Genomic DNA, 21,980 nt, shown 5'->3' with positions numbered 1-21,980 from the left:
AGGGAGAAGCCAAAAAAGGAAAACAGATGCTAGATACGTGGAATTGGAAATGGAGGAAGTAACTCCAGTCTTTGAGTCCAGATTTTAATTTTAGGCTTTGTTTTTCCAATACAGAGATTCTAGTCAAGTTAAGTTGTATTCACTTGTTGAATCACTATAATCAATCAAAGCTATTTCCAGGGCTCTCAGTTCTGCACTGCCTCACAGTCTCTAGTGTATTTATCCTCCACACCTATTAGGGAGACAAGACTAGGGACAAGCTGCATCCCCTATATAAAACTACTGAGCAGCCTCGGGTCTCAGAGGAAGTGTGAGCAAGACAAGGCATTGACCTGGATTTCCCAAGTCAATGCCTAGCAGCTCAACCACTGGGTCACCTTCCCTGTAAAACCTGACTCTGAGTTACGCTGGTTTTCTCCCCCTTTTTGTGCACAGGGTGGGCCAAGGAGACGAGGCTGGACTACTTAACTATTCCTCCAGAAAAAAAGGACACAGAAGAAATTAACAAGAGATTACCTGTTAGATATTTTACTTTAGCTCGTGCTCGTTCATCTGCATCAAAATACCACACTGTTATTGCGTACCTAGGGAAACGGATGGAAAAAGAACTCCTGAACTATTAAGAAAAACAAACAGTGAAGCAGTTGACATAAAACACAACCTAAACGCCATGACACTTCTGCAGTCTTGACAGAAGAAAGATTTCATAAAGCACAGAGCAAGCAGGTTTTTTCTTCAGTTAGTAGGTATTTTCTGAACAGTTATTGACAGGGTGACACTGATGCTGTAAGTTTATGGTTCTTTTTCCTGATGAGGTGCTATTACATTTTTTGCCCAGAACCTGCAATATAGTCTCTGTCTGTATCACCTTGCCCTGTGACCTCATCTTTTACTTCGTCATGTCCATCACTGAGTCACACTGCAAGAACTGCTTTTTTTTGGACATTTGCCATAAGAGAAAATTAACTACACCTTCTTACACAGCTTCTCCACTGCCCGTAGAAGATTTAAATACAAAATGCCAGCTATTGAGAAAAGACTTTAAAGAGGTTTAGTAAATGGTGTTTCACCCTCTGACTCTGCTCGGAGCACAAGGTGGGAAGGGAGAGCGGTACAGCCTCCGAAAAGGCTGCAAGAGGACAGAGGACCTGCCGATGGCAGTTTCAAGTTACTTCTTGCAAAGGTACTTGCGTTATCTCAGAGCTCCAGTCATTGTTCAGTGCTCTGGCCATCAAAACATGTTGCAACACGGGCAACAGGAAGTCTGGATCAACGACTCCCATGATTTACCTACTAACGCTATCTGAAAATGTCACTCAAGATGTGGGAGCAGCAGTGAATGCAGGTACCTTTATCATCCACTGGCCTGCACTGAGGGACAAAGGAGATACCAAGTTCCCCTTGTGACTCAGAGTGGGAACAACTCCTCCAATACGCCAGAGAAAGAAAAGTTTTGTGTATTAACGATCCTTTCTGCCCCACAGCCTGCTTCCAATTCCCAAACTAGAATGCCGTGGCTTAGTTTGAAAATTACTATTTTCTAACAACTTGCTCCCAACAAAAGCGGACATAGAACTGAAGTACCTAGTCAATCTTACAGAGAAATAATCTTACAGAGAAATAATGAAGACAGCATCCCTTGGCTAAGGTGGGGTCTGCTTACGGCTCTGTGTGCTCCTACCCAGTTCTGCCAAGTACTCCCTCAGAAACTTGATGTTTCCAGTCTGCCCTCCTACCTACTTGAGAGGAGGTTTTCTCCAAAATAAGAGATCAGATGTCAGTACAAACTCAGCAGCACAACAGAAGCCTAATTAATAAGAAAAAAATCCCTTCTCGTCATAGTGCAACTAGAACTGTACAGGGAAAGACCTGGGATCAGATCATAATTCATAGTGTCACTCATTTCTCATTAGGATTCACTTGATAAAATAGGCATCGTGCAATACACAGAGTCCTACCTTGTAGCAAACGCTGGCTGTACTTCATGAGGGTTGCGGCGATCAGACCAGAAGAATAGCAGTCTATCAAATTTGGGTTCAATATCAGCAAATTGGGCTTTACCTTCTGGAAATATCCGAAGGATGCCTCCACTTACCTACAAATTAAATATTTAAAACCAGTACTTGAAAACAATGTCTCACTGTATTTAGAAGTACTGAATATCACATTTGAAAATATTTCAGACACTCAGAACTGAAATAAATGCCTTTATCAGATGCTACAGAAATTATGAATCTACGGCTTTTCCGTTGACATATTTCATTTAACAAAACATTTCACATGTTTTTCACTGAGTAATTTCAGAATGCTTGCAAATATTGACCTTCATTCAAGCAAAAAGCTGTGGCTTTAGATTGGTTACTAAAAATATGCCAATACAGATGACAGAAACATCGTATTTCACATCCAAGTTTCACGTTTTCCCCTTAGAGATTGTTTAATTTACCAGCAGCAGAAGTTTATGGCACATTTCTGTAATTAAGATGAGGAAAGACTAGGAAACTTCAAACTAAAACTTGAATCTGTACTACTCTTGGTCAATTTAGATCTCTGCCAGGCTTTGAAAAACAGCACAGATAATTATTTTTAAGTCACATTAACTTCTTCCTACAGATAGTATTGATGTTGTTAAATCTTACTACAGATTGCCACCATAGGCCTTCATGGGGAAGTGATACAGTGCAGGAACTAACAAGGTAAATTGATATGACTGTTTTTTAATTGTGATCTAAATCAGTCAAAAAGAAGTGACAATTTAGATCAATTTGTTCTCCTAAAGAAAGTTTGAGTTTCTTCCTTTGCTAACCACTCACTATACTTGGTAATACATTAATTTGTAGTTTGAAATGGATTTTGCAGGAAATGAAATACTTTTGTTCATAAATTAAATATACAGTTAGTAAATTTTTCAGTTATTGTGCAAATGCTATTTGCTTGACTGCTACACTCTGGTATGTATTCATTTTTTTTCAGAGGAGAAACCATAAATCAACTAAAAAAGCCCCAAAGCTGCATTTTAAGATGTTCAGTCCAACCAGTGCACTTATATGCAAAGATGCTATCACGGCAAAAAAGGCTAGTAATTTATTTTCTAGTTGAAGGATCAAATTTGACATTTCAAAGAGCAAGTCAGAAACAGAAAGCTTCAAGTGCATCCACTTCACACTCATCTTTCTGATCTACCAGTTTTATGTGAGTATGTTATCAGTCTCATTGTCTCATCCAGCTCTTACAAGAAATGGAGAGCATTCAAGAAAAGAAAACAATACAAAACAAGAAAACCCCTCAGCTGCAACCTATGTTATCCATATCTGGTGCACCCAATTCACAGAAACTGCTTATGTGCTCTTCCACATGCTACTTCCTAAGTACGACAGAAGTATCAGTAGTTTTATCTTTTTTTTCATATACAATGAGAATAAACTTCTCCATAGCTAACTGCACAGCAACTGAGGAATAAACAAAGCTATCTTTGTATTATTCTCTCATGCTTTCAATACAGACAGTTAGCTACATCCATTCTTCAAATTTACCTAATCCCACTAATCACTAGGAAAATCCTTATTAAAAAATTACTTTATCATGGTCACTATATCTATGGAGAGTTTCAAGTCACTGGTAGTAAATTCTTAAGACAACTGAACTGTGTTATAAATCCTTACCTATTCTACATCCTGTATCTACAATGATAGAAAGACTTGTGCTGCTCTGAACTATACTGATACAGCAATAACCATAACACTTGGTTTATCTGAAACTGCTCCCAAGATACAGCACCTTTCTTTTTAGAAGCATACTCAAGTAATCTAGTTGCACAGTCAACTCAAGATTCAAGAGGAATATAAGGAGAAATAAACTAAAAGCAATTATCTTTCAAATATTCTTTATTTACTCTTTGTGTATGTGTGTGGCAACTGATGTACAGTAAATTGCATAATTAGATATTTATGAAACTTGGATACTAGCAGATACTTTTATGTATAATTAAAAAATACACATGAAAAACATGCAACTTTCCTTCAATCTCGTTGTCAAGGAAGTCCTGCTGGCATCATTCTAAACCTTGAAAATAAATGCCTTGTCTCTAGCTGCTCTTACCAACAGCAGATCCAGGGGGGGAAGGATACCCACAGTTAACGTAAGAACACAACTAAGGCACAGAAATAAGGACGCGAACAAAGACCTGTAGCAAAGGTGTATTAGCAAGTATATGTAAAAAAAAAAAATACAGAAAGAAATTCTTGCATACCTTGGCATCCCAGTCTTTATTAAGATAATATATACACGTAACACATCTTCCATCTCCATTTGGATTATCAACATGGCGCACGTATCCTGTTCCATTGCCGGGATAACAAGCCACCATAGCCTAGTCAAAGAATCAAAACACAATAATTATTAATTTTATCTGTGTGTGTGGGGAAAAAGTCTACATTTTATCTGTATTAATTCTTAAGCAATTCATACATAAGCAACAGAAAAAATAAGTTAGAAATTATGAGAAAATAATTTTTTAATCTGTGTTTTCTTTCTAGTTAAAACCTGGTTTTTAACACAAACAGATATCTACAACAAAGGCATGAAATACACTGAGAGGAATACTGTTAATTAAGGTATGGAAGATGGGACTGCTCCCATGTTGTGACTAATCCTTCAGACTTCCCTCCTGTGAATGAAATACAAGAGAGGAAAAATGTCCTGTATATAATTAAGTAACGTGCTTCTCCTTGTGATAAGAATAGTCGTCTTCCAGACTCAAGTTCACAGACAACTATCTTTTTGTCCTTTTTTTTTTTTCCTTCTGTATTTCCATTGCAAAGAATTCCTCCTTGAAAAGTTGTGTCAAACTTCATTTTTAAGAGACTTTATAGACAAGACCATTAGCCCATCTTACTCAATCACTCCAAGCACATTCTCGGGCTTGTGTTTTGTCCTATACATAGGAGGTCTTTGAACCTTTGTTGAAACAATCCTACATGTACAACAAAAACATCCTTTTTAGTCAAGAAGTGAGAAATTGAAAACAGACACCAAACAGTAATCTGTAATAACCTTCTGACATCAAACGATTCCTGTTACAGTAGTATATTTAACTTCCCATGCTGCACTTAGCTCAGCTGACTTGAAAGACCCCTAGAAGGTGGTTTGATTTCTGAGTCTTCAGACATGCGGATGTGCGTGTGAAACAAACTGGCCATTTTGCTAACAGATGGCCTGATTAGCTTGATTAGCTATCAGTTCACATGGCCGGTTTGTTGTACAACACATCCCCTTTATGCATTTGCTGGAAATACTAATCATTTCAGGTTTTTGAAAGAGATCCAAAGTTTTCCAGGCCACGTTATCCACTGCCATCGCAGTACTCAGACGTCTGCAGTGACAATATCCTATCTGAAAAAAACTCGTAACACGAATTTAAAAGAAAAGCAAAAAAGTGAGTTTCTATCAACAATCCTAATACACTACTAACCCTCAATGAATGTCTGCTGTTTAAAAAAAAAAAAAAAACTAAAAAACGTTTAAATGCAATCATTCCTGTCTAGATTTAGCCTGGTTAAGTTAGAACTTAAAGTCAGACCTCTGGATTACAAACTCTTTCAACTCTCACATAAAATATCAAAAATAGTGTTCCCAATGAAGTGTTAACTGTGAAAACATAACCCGTCAGATTAAAAGTATTTCAGTCAACTGTTTCAGTGCTTTTTTTGTTTTACACTATTTTAATTTCCCTCCCCCCCACTTTTTAAATGTTAATGAATAAAACTTTCCAGTTTGCATTACTTGCAAGAAACTGTGCTTTGAGCAGGCTGAGAGACAAAGTACTTGCAGTTCAATCAGTAAAATATTTGTATATCACATGTAAGCAGAATAGATTTCATTATAGCAGCAAATGTTTTAAAATCTTTATTTCCATATATACTCTACCGAGGGAAGAAGCAATTTTTTGGTAGCTGCTTCTAGGCAGAAATCAGAACATAGTATTTGCCAAATAGTAGCACCATGTTTATAAAAAAAACCCCTAAAATTTAAGCCAAACTTCATTCACATGAGATGGAAGTGGCTACACTGCATGAAAAGTACTAAAACTAAAAAACTCAAATATATTGTAATTTTGAGATTAGGCACTTCAGTTTCTCAATCCCTTTACTGTAATCATAGTGTAGTCATCATTACAGGTCTCACGTTATGTAAACATATGACACGTATCAAGTAATGTGACGTAATATTTGGCAAAGTCATTACTTATCAGTTTTGCTGCAGGAAGATAAACCCACAAAAATCAAAACAGTGAGTTACAGATACCAAATAATGTAATAAGGGTTCTGTAATTTCCTTTCTTATGGAGAAAAAGGAACAAAACAAAAGCGAAGCTGGGCTGAAAGAGGAAGATACTGGGTTTCCACTGAAAGCCAACCCTCTTGAAAAGAGTCCCACATACACCTTATCACACTCTCATGGAGCACAAACAGTGCTGAAAGTAGATCCAGGTCCAATCCTGTAATACCATTCCTAATAACAGAAAAGTTTTAATTTAAGAGGTTTTGTTGAGAAGTGTCATGTAAATTAAATCCTGACATTAATTCTTGCTCACCAGCTGTGTGATCAACTACTAAAACTCATTCAGAATGAAGAAAACATTGAGACCAAGAAGCTAGAGCAATGTCAATTCTCACTGAGATAAGGAGGAGTTTGACTCAGATATGCAAAGGTCTTCAGGCACATAAATGACCTAAATATCTGTCACTGAGATAAAAACCTCTAGTGTTAGAAGTTTAGGACAGTTCCCAGGTGTCTCTGGCCAATACAGGGTTTTTTCCAAGGGCACACTTGGTTGACATCTGTTCCTCAAAAAGATTATTTTGCAGTTAAGAGAAGCATAGATTTGCAGCCTATTGCTATAGTTTCCTTTATAAGGTACTGAAATGGGTACTTGTTCTCTTTGCTGAAGGGAAGTCAAGGAAGGAATCTCTAACATCAACGTTGCTGAAGAAAGAGGACCAGCAGCACTTTTTGCAAAGTCTGTGGAAACACCAGTTGTCATCAACTTCACATAAAGAGCAGTCATATTCAATGTCATAAGCATTTCATACAATCATTTGAGTCTAAAATAGTCAATGTTTAAAAAAGCCCTTGTTTCTGACTTTGGAGTCTGAAACTTCTGCTATCATCAACTGCAAGAGACGACAAACAGTTTTACTGCGATAACTTATCTAATACATATTTGTTATAACAGTAAGTATGACTCAGCCTTTAGGGGCAAATTGGAAAGCAAACAAATTTGCAAATCAGCCAGTGTAGTATAATATACATTGCTTTTGCCAGTTAGTGTGACAACTCCCTCTCCCCAGTTGAACTATGATAAGGAAAGTCGCAAAAATTAACAATTTACAGGATGTGGAAATATATTGCTTTGTGAAACAATAAGAGGTGAGTTCGTGTCAAACTCTCATGGCATTGCAACATCTCCCACATGAACGGGACAAAAAAGTGACCCAGGTAAATAATGAAGTCACTTTTGTTGAATAATGAAGTTACTTTTGTTGCTGTTTTAACATTTTACAGTATAAATAAGCAAGCAAATACATGTATGCCAAGCAGAGAGAAAAATTTGGGTTTGCAGCTTTTTTTTTTTTTAAAAAACACTGTTAATGGCAGTCAAGAGAGTGAGGCATTTGAGACCAGAATGTCGAAGATTCCTTAACATTTCAGACTATGAGCAATAAAGTTGTTAGCTCTCCAAAACAAAGAGCTACCTGTCTGACCAGTTCTCCCATAAAAGTAATCAATTAATTCAGCTCAAGGCATTACTGGCATTTTCTTAATAGACAAGGAGGTATTCCCTTTTGTGCTTCTTGGGCATTACAATTTTTAAGCACTCAGTAAACTTAATTTCCTCAAAGAATATATTTAAGTCACACAGTGGATTTGTTCACCCAGTAGATTCCTTTGCAAAAACTTTTAATATTAACCTTCTTTAACCCAAGAGCACTCTCTCTTAATCTGAGCACTCATGCCTAGCACATGAAGGATGTCCTAAGATAACCCTCTGGAATTCATGAGTAACCAAGAAAGCATGAAAGCGTCCTCACCACTCTGCAATCTGCCCAACTGGTGCTATCAAACCCAAGTTCTCACACACTTAAGCAGCTGTCGATCGCTCATTCATGTACAGATGTTCTACCTGCAAATGTTTAACTCTGGAAAATTAACTTTAGGTCATTGGCCCAAACGACCAACACTAAGTACCTAACAGAAGAGCTAATTGCAACCACAGATTTTTGCTAAGCATTGCCAGCCATTACTCTAATTAACAATTAAATGCAGGAAAGTAACATCAGAGGCAATAATCCATAGTCCATACGGTTTTGTTCACTATGTAATGAGGCTAAGACACTCAACCCTGTGAGGTACAGCACAGCAGTGCAGCTGAAAACATGATTTCATCGGGGAGTAGCCTCAACCTCCTTTCATAGAGAAGTATGGCATCCTCACACATATATAAAGGAAGACTTGCAGGTAAACAGACTGAAGCTTTTTCCTCTACCCTCTCCATTCCTCTCACAGCTGGATACCTGCAAGTTTAGGTATTGTTCCTTAAAAAAAAAAAAAAAAGGTAGCAGTAATAGCAAACTCTTGGGAAAGAGGGGAAAATACCAGTTACATGACAACATAAAATTCCTTAGGGGGGAAAAAAAACCCCAAACCAAACATAAAATAGAGAAAGGACATGTGTTCTGTCATACTAGTTTATTAATGTAAAATAACTTTATTGTTTAGCTCAGATTAAAGAAAACTGCATCAGTCTAGGAGATGCCACTTTTGCAGTTTGCCGAAGGAACTGCAAATCTCAGTGAGCAAAACAAGATGTCTAAATGCAAGACCGATGACTTCCTACCAGAATTTATCAGATGCTCTCACAAAGACTTCACTGGAAATCCTTGGCATGGGTCATCTGACAGATTATTCAAAGAAAGAAAAAAACCCCACACATCACTGGAATGAAGAACCAAAGAAAACTTCAAAACAAAAAAATCTGACCTCTCTCTGTTTGGTCGATCTGTGATATATTTCTATTTCAAGAATTTTTTCAGCCCTCACAAACAACAGTCCCGAGGAAATACATTTCCGTTAAGCACACGTCAGTAAGATTTTTCACAAGGTGTACAAAATAATAATCAAATTGAAGGAAAAAAGACTGTATTGGTACTACCTTGTACTACATGTTAACATGGTACAGCTTGGCTTCAGTTCATAACTCCTCCTGCAAATTCTTCACAAGCAGAGACAGAAATTTGCAACAGAAAGAAAATATCAATGGGGAGAAACTCCATCAGCCTTACCCAAAACAGAGAAAGCCGAAAGGGGTAAAATAAACGTTTTGGGACACAGCTAAGCCAAGTATTTCCATACTTACTTTCACCTGAATAAAACTTTATGCTGATATCCTCCATGATCTAGTAAGCAAGGCTAGAGAACCAAGTTTTCACACAAGGCAACACCATGAAACTAGAAAAGTTGGAGAGAAATATCAGCCTCTGCAAAGATTCCCTCCTTAAAAATCCATGCCTTGCAATCGTCATAACTGGAGAACCTGCTAGAGGAAAGCAAACTACTACTTGGCTTAAAAATTAAACAACGCAGTAGTTCCCCAAGAGAGAATAGCAATCTGTAAATTTGATTTAGAAGCTAACATAGAGACTGACACATTGCAGCAGCTTTGAATCATTTATCTTTAAGCCCTCTCTCCTAGTATGAAGTTACCACTACAGCCGTTCAATTTGTCTATTAGCAAAAGAGTATGAGCTATTATTTTCTGTCACATTTTTCTCTGCAAATACGGTAAAACACCTAGCTGCAGATTAAAAAAAACCCCAACAACCAAAAAACAAACAGCCCAAAAAACCCCAACTACTTCAAATACCAGCGCTTTGGGTCATCTTTTGGAAAGCACAGAGTAAGCTGCTCTTCTAGGAAAAAACAACTGAAGGCAAGAACGACAAGCATGGGTCACCCCTCTCCTGTGGCTGCTGAGGGTAGAAGCAGAAGTTTTAACAGGGAAGTAGGCTTGGCAAAGCTGCCAGCTCTTGAGCTGGCAAAGGGAAGGTAAACTGAAATGAGAACAGAGATGAAAAATGAACTCAGATAGAAAGGGAGAGAGGAAAAAATGAGAGTTGACATAGCTGCTTACACTATAAATAGAATCAGCACACAGCTATGTACAAGATTATATCTCCCATGAGCTTCTAGGGAGTTCAGAAACTAATGGTAACCTGAACCACCTCACTTCTTCCTAGGCAATGGCCAATACATGTTTCCTACTTGCTTTGATAGAACTGCATTTCAGATGCATACAAAATCAAGCAACATAACATACTATCAAAAGTTTGGTACAACAGATTAATACTTTTACTATGCTGCTTATTTCTAACTTGCCAATTGGATCTTGATTTCTCAAGACTGAAGTTCAGAGAAAGCTTTGCCAACCTAGCAGTTCGGTGGCACGCTCTTCAACTTCTCTTCAAATTAAGTCATTGGTTTACTCTTGTCTTATCCTAATAAACTGACACAAATCAGAAGGCAGATTCTCACCGTACACCCACGAGGCTTTGACAGAGCCCTGAGGAAAGGTAGGGCAATCTGAGAAATGTATCTCACAAGGTGAGCCAATGAGTGACTGAAACCAGTGTTCTAGGCAGACCTAAAATACACCTCTTAACTCCCAGTTGAAGTCCTGCAGCCCCCACCGCTACTAAACTGAGATAACAACATTTAAACATTAACAAGGTTCTCTCTGCTCTCCTGTACCTCAGCTTGTAAAGTTGCAAGTCTCAAATCTCCAAAGGCAAAGAGAAGAGATCACCGAGTCAGCCTACAAACTTCAGGGGAAAAAATAAAGACGTATCTTCCTTAATAGTTAACACACTGGCATTTTCTACACTGCTGGACAAGTTAGGAAGGACATACCTGTTCGCAAAATTGTGCTAGTTTAACCAAAAGGTGCTGTTTTAAAACTGAATCAGTCAAATCAGTGCAAATGTCCTTGCAGTCCTTCAATCTTATGATGGTCTAGCTTCCATTAACTTCATCTAACTGCTTATTAGGAAAATAAAACTCTGTTCAAATTTAAAAATGTATACAGAGAGTCGTGCACTGGCTTAAACAGGATATTAAAAAAAATAAATGTGAAGTTTATCTAATGCATCTCTGAATATAAACAAATGTCTTAAAGCCCAAACCACCTGCTTTACCTTAAAAAAAGAATTAATACAAGCACAATCAAGCTATGTTAGTGCTTTAGCACACTAACAGCTCCCCTAAGGTTCAACATGACACATTCTGATAGGTTTGATATCACAGGCTACTACAAACTTAAAAATTCAGCAACCTAGAACAAACAAAAAATCCCCCAAATATACCTAATCAAGGCTTCCCAAAGAAGGTAGATGAAAAGCATGTCACTAGGGGCAGAAAGTTCTCTGTTAAAAAGCCTAGGAATAAACACAACACTCGACTTTGCAGATGAAAAGGGTTTAAAGCTTACTTTGATGTGTGTCAGCCTAAGTCTGTCTACATTATGATTAAATAAGTTGACCGCTACACTTCAGATTCAAACACTGTTGAATAATCTAAAATGCAGAATTGGCTGGCCTCCACAGATAACTCCCAATTCCCTCCGAGAGACGCAGACTGGTGACTCAGTGTTTTGGTGCTGTACAAAAATTTGACAGAGAAGTCAGTCAATCAACACAAACTTTAAGGGTCTGTTTTTAATTTAACATCTCAAATGCTCTGAAATTAATAAAACCATTTAGAAAGTAAGTACTTTGCAACATTTCTTCCCCAACATGGGATAGATCGTTCTGCTTGCACATGAGACTAGTCAACTTACTAGTTTCATCACTAACCGTTCAGAAAGAGTGCAGAGAAGCAACATCTTTAAGAACTAAAAATAACACAACATTAAACCAATCTACAACAGTGCACTAAAATAAGAAGTTAAGCCTCATTCAGTTACATCACTTAAAATATATTCTGACAGTAGGTTGTGCACACCAAACTTCCAGAGCCAACCACATGACATCAAGAGGCACCGTGATAGATGACACATGAAAAAGTGTGGTTACCTATTTTAAGATTATTACACACAATCAGTGAATTTGTTTAGTTGTGTGAGATCTACTGGATAAACTGAACTTACATTACCTTAAAAATAAAGCATGCACACTAGCCCAAACTTGAAAGCTGAAGACTTTTTATACTTAATACAGGAGAGGCTAGGGAGGAAAAAACCCTAATGATTAAGGGTGGGCAAGGGGTGATCGTTTTCTGTTTTTATTTTTAAACAGAACCACACTGTAATATCTGTGAAAGCGAATGGCTGAGAGATTTGCCATTTAAAGAGTATCATCCATCATCCCTACCATTCTCCTCCCAAAACTATACATACTGAGCAGCCTGGAACTTCTTCCCTATGGAAGGTAAGAAACTGTACATGATAGTTTTGCCAGATACTAGGAGAAAAAAAAAGGACTGATTTTAGTTATTTCATTTCTTACTTAAAACTGTAGTTTTGTTTCTGCCTTAAGGAGCAAAATAATCATAGAACTGAAATTTGCAGGAAATATATCTTTATATAATTTTGAATGTTGTGCAACTGCGTGGTAATAGGATTGCATATTTAGTGCTATGGCTAGTCAGATATTTGAAAGTACTTGTGTACTGTAAATATCTTAAATTTACTGCATCTACATGAACATTTACTGAAGTATCCAAGCCATGGTCTCAGCTACCACCTCTAGCTTTTAACCACATAAGTGTTTACTGCCATAAACAGTATATTGAGGAAAATGATTTTTAAAATAGTTTTTAATGATATTTGCAAGGGGACATACATGATTCAGCATGCCCACAGCATTCCAAACTTGACACCATACACTATAGCATTCACTCCTGTTTGAGTCCAGACAATTCTTTGAGATTATTTATAAATTAAAAAACCAAATAACTATACACTGAAATGCTAATAGACAAAACACTGCTTTAATTTATATTAACACTGCACAAATGTCTGACTAAGGTTTAAAGGCAAATAGCAATGAACAGCCTGTAATACGCTTTCAAGTCACCTGCAATTTAAACCCAAGAAATGCTGACTCTGCCCATACTGCTTTTTATGGGCTTTCACACATAAACTGCTTCCATCCAAACCCTTCTTTACAATCCCACCACCGCACTGTAACAGGGCCTCTCTCCCAGCTGGTATAAACAGTTGGGGCTTTTTTGGTTTTAACCAATCACTCAGCGTATCCAGTTCAAACATAAGCTAGCATTATACAAATCTACTTGCGTTCCAGCTGTGTTGGGCTCCCACCAGTGCTTGGGGAAAGCCTTGAGGAACAGCTGTGGCCATGCAGAGCTACAGGATGACTATAAACACCAGGAGCAGGACTGCTGACATTGGCATGCAAGTGAAAAGTGACTCCAAAACCCACCCCACCCATTCCCACCCATTCCATGTATGGCCATGTCACGTTATTTCAGGTTAAGGAGGCATTCTGCCGCACTGGGGAGGCTGCACTGGCCCAAGTGAAACTCCTGGAGGAGGGCGGCTCAGGAACGCGATATATTTGCTCGTAGGAGTACATGGCCACATGAGCACAAAAAAGATCTGAATGTACCCAGCACTGACTCCAGACAGCGAGAAACACCTGAGGAATCTGTCCAACCTTGCATAGCCAATACAAAAGCCCCATCATTTTCTTAAACACCAAATCCGGTGGCTCTACAGCAAATTTCCACTCATGGCAGCAACGAGATCATCTTTAGGTTAGGACCTCCCGCAGAGAGCAGAGCTCCCTGGTGTTGCTTCAACAGCCTTTTTCCCACTCTCCCCAGTCACAACCACTTGCATCCCAAGAGACCAGCTGATGGAAAAATACATCACCCTCATGCCTTGGGAAAAATAAAATATGCTGCATTACCAACTATCAATTGATTAAAAGGAACCCATCTAGTTTGTTCCAAGTCCATTTATACTTGGCACTAGGAAACTGCTACAAAAACAACCAATCTAGGCAAAAAAGTTACCTACTTTTCTCCTTGCCACTATTTCAATAACAAAAATATTTTATATATATTCATCAAATTATTGACCCTTCCTCAAAGGCAAATAGGCTTCTCCACAGACTGGTCCTTTTCTGTGAACAACAACTAAAAAAACCTGTTGATACTATCTGTCAAGGCTTCTGTCAATCAACATTGCTATGACTGTCTGTAACTCGACAAGTATCTTGGTTAGAAGTAGGATGCTAACCTCAAATTCCAAATTTCCCACTCTAAAAATCGGAAGGTGGAGGAACCCAAACTCCACACAGAGTGATGATGTAAGCAGAAAAAACACAGTGTAGAAAATCTGACAGGAATGAGAAGAAAGCCACTCTGAAACAACTTGTCACTGAGATTTTTTTCCTCTTTCAAAGCATTCAGGAGAGCACAGAACCAGGACCTCTCTCTCTCCAAATGCTCACGCAGAAAATTGGAAATCCTAACACCACCTGAGTTAGCATGCAGCCAGTACTTACATACTCTTAAACCTTTCTAAAAGCACTGCGTTTAGTAAAAAAAAAAAAAAAAAAAGGAAGCACATTGTTCCACATCCCACCCAGAAATGATGGACTTCGAGACAGGACATGCACACCACATTTTTGCAGAAAGGTTTTTCTGCATGGGGAGAGATTGCAGGGATTAGCAGTAGTAGCCCAGATCAGAGGTGTCACGTCAGACCACGAGGACTGTTCCACAGGACGTATTTATGGAACCTACTCATGAGATCTGCAGATCTTAAGTTTTACCTTTCAAAGCCTGTTCCCAGCTTCAAGTTGTGACAAAAAAAAAGATAAATAAAAAATATATGCAAGAACATGACGGATGAAACACTGTTTGCCTCAGTCTGCAAACACCCTGAAACAACTTGAGGATATGAACTCCTCATCATCTTAAGCAACAGCAGTGGAAATTACTGATGGACAGATGATGTACAGTGAAACAAAAGGAAGATGAAGAAATAGAAGCAGACAACAGAAGGAATAGCAGCACTGACAAAAAGTCTGCATGACCAGAAGGGGGAAAATAATGCTGAGTATCACGAGAACCAAGGAACAAGAGGAACAACAAATTCCTCAAAATACTAGATTCCAGATTTCTATAGAAGAGATCAACTTCCCCTTCCAGTCAGCAGGCAATCACTTCAAGTTTCAGGGTTGACAGAAGTGTATTTTTCAGCCATAGACCATATTTTTAAATTAAATTTCTACATCATTACTGAAAATAAAAATCATGTATCTATTACTGTACACTAACAGCGGATAGTAGTTTCTGAATTAGGAGACATCATTTCAGATTACCCATGGGCAGGCAACTGATGTACTAACTTCCGTTACATGTAGTAGATGGCCCTGTATCTTTACGCTAAAGATACTAGAGATCCCAGAACTCACTTTGTATCCTCTCTAAGGTTTCACCTGATCAGAGATGTGCAACCAAAGGAGAGGGAAAACAATTCTGAAGCCAGAGAAAGGCTAAAGGAAAGAGGGAGGAAGAGGAAGAGCAGGTAAGAACCTGTGGACAGCAGAGCTACTTGCCAACCATGCGCTGCAATAACAGAGGGAGCAAGCGCCACAGCACAGATTTTAATTGTGACTGCCCTGCTACTAACCCCATGAAATCAAGCTGCAAGCACTAACGACTGAGATACAATTATAGCTGAGGCGTGATGGGGTTTTTCGGTGTCCTCCAGTCCCTTAATCAACCACACTACAAAACATTTCGGACATTGGAGGTTACTCTCAGCACACAGAATTGCGACTGAAAAGAAGAAAAAAGCCACCGCTCCATGCACAGCACAGTACTATCGTGTTCATATCCATCCACTGCAGGCAGAAGGCTGCTCACATAATCTGTCTCCCAGATAAAATGCTCACAGAGTAACCTTGCAAAAAGCTAACTACCTTCAGCCTGTCTGTACCTCTCTGAATGGCAGCTCTGCCCTGAAGTGTATCGACTAGTCCCCCAGCTTGGCACACACACAAACCCTAAAGTGCCAGTAAAAAGACTGCAATATATTTTATTCCCAGGATCAATAGAAGCAATGGCATATAGCTACCAGCAACACAATTGAAAGTTACTCCAAGAAAACAAGAATTCACTTCCCCTGTAAAGGCAACCTTAACTGACGGTTCCCAAGCCAAGATAACTCTTCCCTGCAAATGAAGGGGAGATGATGAAAAAAAAAGTAAAAAAAGATTTTTCAAAGAGAGAAATCTCAAAGGGACTCCATCTTCCCATCACTGGCCAATTCTTTTTCCCATTGAGCCCCTGAAGAATTCTACCACTCTCTCTAGAAAGTTGTACCCAAACACAGGGGAGGGTGGGGGGTGGAAAGAAAAAAAAAGGTGTGTTAGAATTTTCACTCATTCAAAGGCAATTTTTCTTTGGGGTTTTACTACGGAGCTATTACTTGTTGAACTATAGATGCTGAAGTCTCAATGGTGAGGAAGGAGACTAGCTTTGTCTTTCAACAGGTGCGTACCTCCGAAGCAGCAGAATGTGTGTAGAAAGAGTAAAAGGCACAGTAAAGAGAAAGTCAGAAACAACACCTCTGCAATATTTGTGTTGGTATATGAAAAGACTAACTGAAAATAAAGCTAGTTGATAGTATCTTCATCTAGATTTCTTGTCCTGCAGAGGAGTATTTTCCATGTTTACAAGGCTCTTTATAAAGTTATAGGACTAAATAGGTAAAAAGAATATATGTTTATCTTATTACCTATACAGCTTACAATATAATTTTGGCATAGCCTTTGGCTCATGAGAGAGACCACTCCCGTTTTCTATTTTCACTAAGGAAAATGACAAAGTCAGGACTCCAGTCTAGGAACTCCTGTGTTGTTCTTGAGTCTGTGCCAGGTGTCAGGAAGCCTTGGGGAGTAACTACATGTCATTTTCTCCAAGCTATAATGGAGATTTAATAGAAGTTTACTCAAGGCATTAATTTTAATGCAAAAATTATAAATTTTTAAAAGCATTTTAATATGGATCTTACTTCCAAGGGATCCCAAAGTACGGGAACAGGCAAAGTAAAGAGCAACAAAATAGTAAATTGCAATAGGAATTTCCCTACAGCAAACTAACCTCCTTTCAGTGAAAAATAAGGAGTTACCAGCAGGATCCCCACAGGACCTGTACTTTTCAAATGTGACCTGGGAAAAGGGGGTGGGCAGCAGTGTGACAGTGTTTATACACAATACCAAAATATGTTGCATAATCCATCCTAGCCCTGACTACAGAAAGGCATACAGAAGGGTAAAATGATACCAAGTACCTGGACAAGAAAATAGCAGGTGAGATTCAGGAAAGAATAAGTGCAAAGGAATACCCTGTGGTGGAAAAAAAAAAAACACCCAAACAACACACCACCTCCTTATACACAGTGATGTCTTCTAAACTGGATAGCATCACTTTAGAAAAAAAATGTAGTAAATACAGGCCATTCTCCTAAGAACATCATCGCAACACAGCAGCAGAATAACTAAAGTGTCATAAATCACTAGACAGGGAGAGGCAACACAGAATACACCACTGTGCCAGCACACAAATTCATGATGTACTTTTATGTTAAATACTGTAATTCTGTTAGCCTTACCTTAAAAGGGGGATTAGCAGAACCAGAAAAGCTGCACAGAAGGGCAGCAGGAATGATCAGAAATGTGGAACAGTACCCACCTAAAGAAATACTAAAAAGACTGCAATTCTTCAGTTTAGGAGGGAAAGAGTGACAGTTGAAAAATGTATGGAAGCAAATGCCAGACTTTTAAATTAGTGAAAAAAAAAAGTAAAACTACTGGGAAATGAGTTTTCATAATACAGAGTCTAGGAGACACTGAAATCACCAGGCAGTAGGTTTTAAACAAAAGGAAGTTCCTTTTCCATCTAATCAAACTGCGGGACTCGTTGTTACAGGATGTTGCAGAGGCCAAAAGTACAAATGGCTTTTAAAACAAGATTACATAAATTAATGGCAAATATGTCCATCCATCTGTGTGTATTACAAGCAGTGGTCTACATGCAACCTCTGGCTCAGACAGTTCCTGAATTGCCAGAAGGTGGATGGTATATAAAAGCATAGTTTATATATATTTTGAAGCTTCATATACACACCAATTATTGATTATTTACAACAAATACATAACAGTATGAACACAGATGACAAATACTTGTGTGAAACGGAGACATCTGATAAAGAAGAACTCTCGTCTAGTAAACATGAGAAGACAACTTGCTAGAATCTGAAACTAATTAGCCAGAGTGCAAAAATGGTGCGAGTTCTGAGCAGAGTGGGTCATCAGAATTTTAACAGTAACAACAGCTGGTTTATACTTTGTTTCATTGCTCTTAAAGGTTTTTTTACAGTAAGACTGGATACTCTTCAAAAACACATAGCTTTAACCTACAATTCAGGGATGGTCTAGCATCTAGTTCATACAGAAGGTCACTTCAGATGAGCGCAACTCCATCTGGCTTCAATTTGTGACTAGATATAGGGCATGGATGGTCAAACTGGCATCTCCCAACAGCCATGTGGCTCTTATCTTCTGAACACAGTCCTTGCAGAGGACAGCCCAACAGGGTGCCTGCAATTGCTGAATACCTGGCAGGGAGTAGGAACTGAGGCAAGCCTAGTCCTCTGCACCCTTGCCAGGGGCAGCCTCCTCCCTTGGCACCTGCTCCTTCTCCCTTCTCCTCTCCCTCTACAGCAAAGGGACCCACCACTGCAGATGGAGATCTCCAGGGGAGCAGCACAGTCAGGAGGAAAGTGGGCAGGAGCAACAAGTACGTGTAGGGAATACAGGTGAAAGAAAAACAGCTAGAAGTTAAACGGGGAGTGAGGATTGTAACTTGAGAGCTGCGGGTTTTTGATTTATACTACAGCCTGACAAAATATGAGACTGACAAGATCTTACCTGTTCAAAGGTTCCCTCCTTACATTTCTCTGAAACTGTTTTTAAAGTTAACTGTGTGGCATTTTTCTTAGGTAAAATAAAACTGAAACATACTAAAAATAATCTTGTCCAGATGTTTGATACAAATTTGCTACATAAAGTAAAAATACAAGAAATATTAAAGTAAAGCACTTTTTGGTAGTTTGTGGCTTTTAAATAATTGATTTTAAATTCTTAAACTTCTATTTAAATCAGTCTTGTGAAGTGTACACATGCTTTAAATCAGCAAGTTATCCTTGGACTGGACTGCATAATGGGCATATGCACATACAAACTGTGAAACAGGCAACATGGGGAAAAAACAGGCAACAGCACAGACTGTAGTACAAGTGATCACCTGGATGACCAAAAGGGATCCAAGCTAGGAATATATGAAACTTTTACATTACTGACATATCTGACCACAATGTTACTTTAAAAAGCAAATGACCACTAGTAGGAAGATACACTTCTGGTCACTTCACTCAGAGATGCAATAAGCAGGACTTACTACAGACTGTGCCATTGCTGGAATAAAATAGTTTTAACAGACTGCAAAAATTGGCTTCTTTTGTATCTCCACCACTCCAAACTGCAGTATTTTTTTTTCCACGGGAGGGCTGAGGTTGGCAGGCACCTCTGGAGATCATCTGGTCCAGTCCCCTGCTCAGAGCTGGGTCACGCACAGCAGGCTGGGTGACCAGCAGTTGGGTTTCAAATATCTCCAAGGATGGAGACACCACAACCTCTCTGGCTTCTCTGCCTGATCACCCTCACAATGGAAAAAGCGTTTCTTATGTTTAAATGGAATTTCTTGCATTTCAGCGTGCCCACTGCCTTGTCACTGGGCACCACTGAGAAAAGCCTGGCTTCCTCTTCTTCACTCCCCCCATCAGGTATCTGTACACACTGGTACAGTCCCCCCCCGCCCCGTGCCTCCTCCTCTCCAGCCTAAAGAGGTTCTCTCAGCTTCTCCCTGTATGACCTGAAAATCAAATCCACTATTATGAGGAGTGCTACTGACCGGCTAATGCTCCCTCACACAGGGGCTAAAGGAGACACAAATAACGTTAAGCCAAACGTTATGATTAGCCAACATCAATTTCACTGGGCATCATATAATATGCCAGCTGAAACTGAGTCAGTTTAAAATGCCCTTATCAACCGGCCACAGTTTCCTTTCTCACAGCAGCAAGGCTGTGTGCCAACTGCCTGAACAACAATGCAGCAACCACTGGAACTGGAAGGGCCCAATGCCTTCAGCCCAGCAGAGACCACATGCTGCTCAGATACAGCAGAAGCTGCTGAGGGAGCCTGGCATCCATGGCGAGGGTTAGCTGCTTCAACAGATGCTTGAACAGGACAGAGAACAGCAACAAGAAAGATATATTAACCGACTATAAACTGCTTTGGAAACCTTTCACACATTTCATCCCTGGATTTTTTCACAGTGCTGAGAATTTAAACATATGAGGATTTCTCTCTCAAAATTAGTATGGACCAAGGTTTTTTACCTATAGCAATTTATATTCCACATTATCACACAGTCAGGTTAGTCTATTATTGTAACTTTTTGGTTTAATTTGACTTGTAACTTCAGGACTGTTCTAACTACATAGCTGCAGCCTTCTGAACTATGCAAGCAGGAAGATAACAGACCCTGGCACACCAGAAGGTCAGCAAGCCACAGCAAGAGTATGCCCAGCGGAGAAACCTACACTTCACCAAGAATTTTGAGCTATCAACACAAAGTGATGTGGATTGACAATACAAGCTCCTGCTGTAAACAGATTTAAAATACTTTCATATAAAAAAACCCCACCCAAACCAAGCAAACACATATAAACCCCTCAAGTCTTCAGCCAGTTTACTGCATTTTAAAACTTCTTACAATCATCCGACAACCAATGCAACAATTCCTCCACCCTGTTAGGACCAAAAGGGAGGACAGCTTCCTGAACTCCCTCACTGCATTCACCTTTGTATCAGTTTCAACATGCTTGTTTTTGCTGAAACAAGGCAAGGCAGTCTCAGGCTCTGCTCTCACAGCAGCATGCTGCAGCCACATAGCAACATCTCCTCGAAGTTGTACACCATTTGTACAGTCCAGAATGCCTTCATGGTCAAACTAGGTGCTCTGAGCTGGGCTGTCCCCAAATTAATGTGTAAAATTAATCCTTGGGTATAAAACAGTCTTTTTCATTAGGTCCCATTAATTACAGGTATGGCTTTCACCTCTTCGTTAGAACACTATGCACACAACATATACATAACATATACATAACTTCAAACAACGTCCATACAGACGTGCAGGCACACACGTTTCTACCCAATTCCTATTTATAACATTATATGCTAACAAAAATACTCTTGAGCAGTTTTAAGTTAAATACCAAAGAACAAGCAAGTCTTCAAGTGTAAACAGCTGTTACGTGCATAGAAGCATTGCTCTATTTTTGACAGACACTGCCCTGGAACAGAGAGTGAATTTGCTTTCGACCTGAAGCTTACGACTGCCACTTAACCAGCTAATTCTGGCACAAGCTGCACTGAAAATATGCTTTATCAGCTATTCTTAACCAACAATCTTCAGAAACTGGAAGGAGTTTGCAAGGATTTAACGAGCACCAAATGACGTTTTCAAAAGGCCAAAAAGACCAGTATTAGCCCTCCTTTCAAAGTGTCTAAGTAGCAAGTCACAAACGTGGAGGAAAAAAGGGTATCACAAATAATGATTACTCCATTCAATAGCAAATGCAAAGTCAAGTAACCTTACTGTTCTGTTCACTGAAAATACTGCTTTCAAGATATTATTTCCTTGCTGTAGTGTAAAAAACATGCCAACAATTAAAGATCTTAAACTGATATATTCTGAGTAAGTTTATTTCCAAAAAACACTTGCACAGTCCTTGGATTGTCCACAGTCATTCCCTTACTGTAGAG

General features: G+C 39.0%; 1 protein-coding gene and 1 long non-coding RNA gene across 4 annotated transcripts in view; one reads left to right on the top strand and one right to left on the bottom strand.

Annotated features, from left to right (window-relative positions):
* The window catches only part of EGLN1 (egl-9 family hypoxia inducible factor 1), a 35,955-nt gene that overhangs the window by 4,276 nt on the left and 9,699 nt on the right, over positions 1 to 21,980 (bottom strand). For all 3 annotated transcript variants that reach the window (XR_012622491.1, XR_012622492.1, XM_074818483.1), the window contains exons 2-4: positions 4,250 to 4,369; positions 1,959 to 2,095; positions 517 to 584 (exon numbers count right to left, since the gene is read on the bottom strand). Coding sequence is in view for 1 of the 3 variants with exons in the window: in XM_074818483.1 (XP_074674584.1) it covers positions 517 to 584; positions 1,959 to 2,095; positions 4,250 to 4,369 (325 nt within the window). In the remaining 2 variants the exon portion in view is untranslated. The remainder of the gene's footprint in view (positions 1 to 516; positions 585 to 1,958; positions 2,096 to 4,249; positions 4,370 to 21,980) is intronic.
* On the top strand, positions 6,940 to 21,902 carry LOC141920907 (uncharacterized). Its single transcript, XR_012622493.1, has 2 exons — positions 6,940 to 7,497; positions 12,348 to 21,902. It is a non-coding gene; the product is annotated as an uncharacterized LOC141920907 (long non-coding RNA).

This window comes from Strix aluco, chromosome 3 (assembly GCF_031877795.1).
Source record: "Strix aluco isolate bStrAlu1 chromosome 3, bStrAlu1.hap1, whole genome shotgun sequence".
In the NCBI taxonomy this organism is placed as follows: Eukaryota; Metazoa; Chordata; class Aves; order Strigiformes; family Strigidae; genus Strix; species Strix aluco.
The sequence above is the reverse complement of the archived record's forward strand: the minus strand, read 5'-3'. Positions and strand labels throughout refer to the sequence as shown.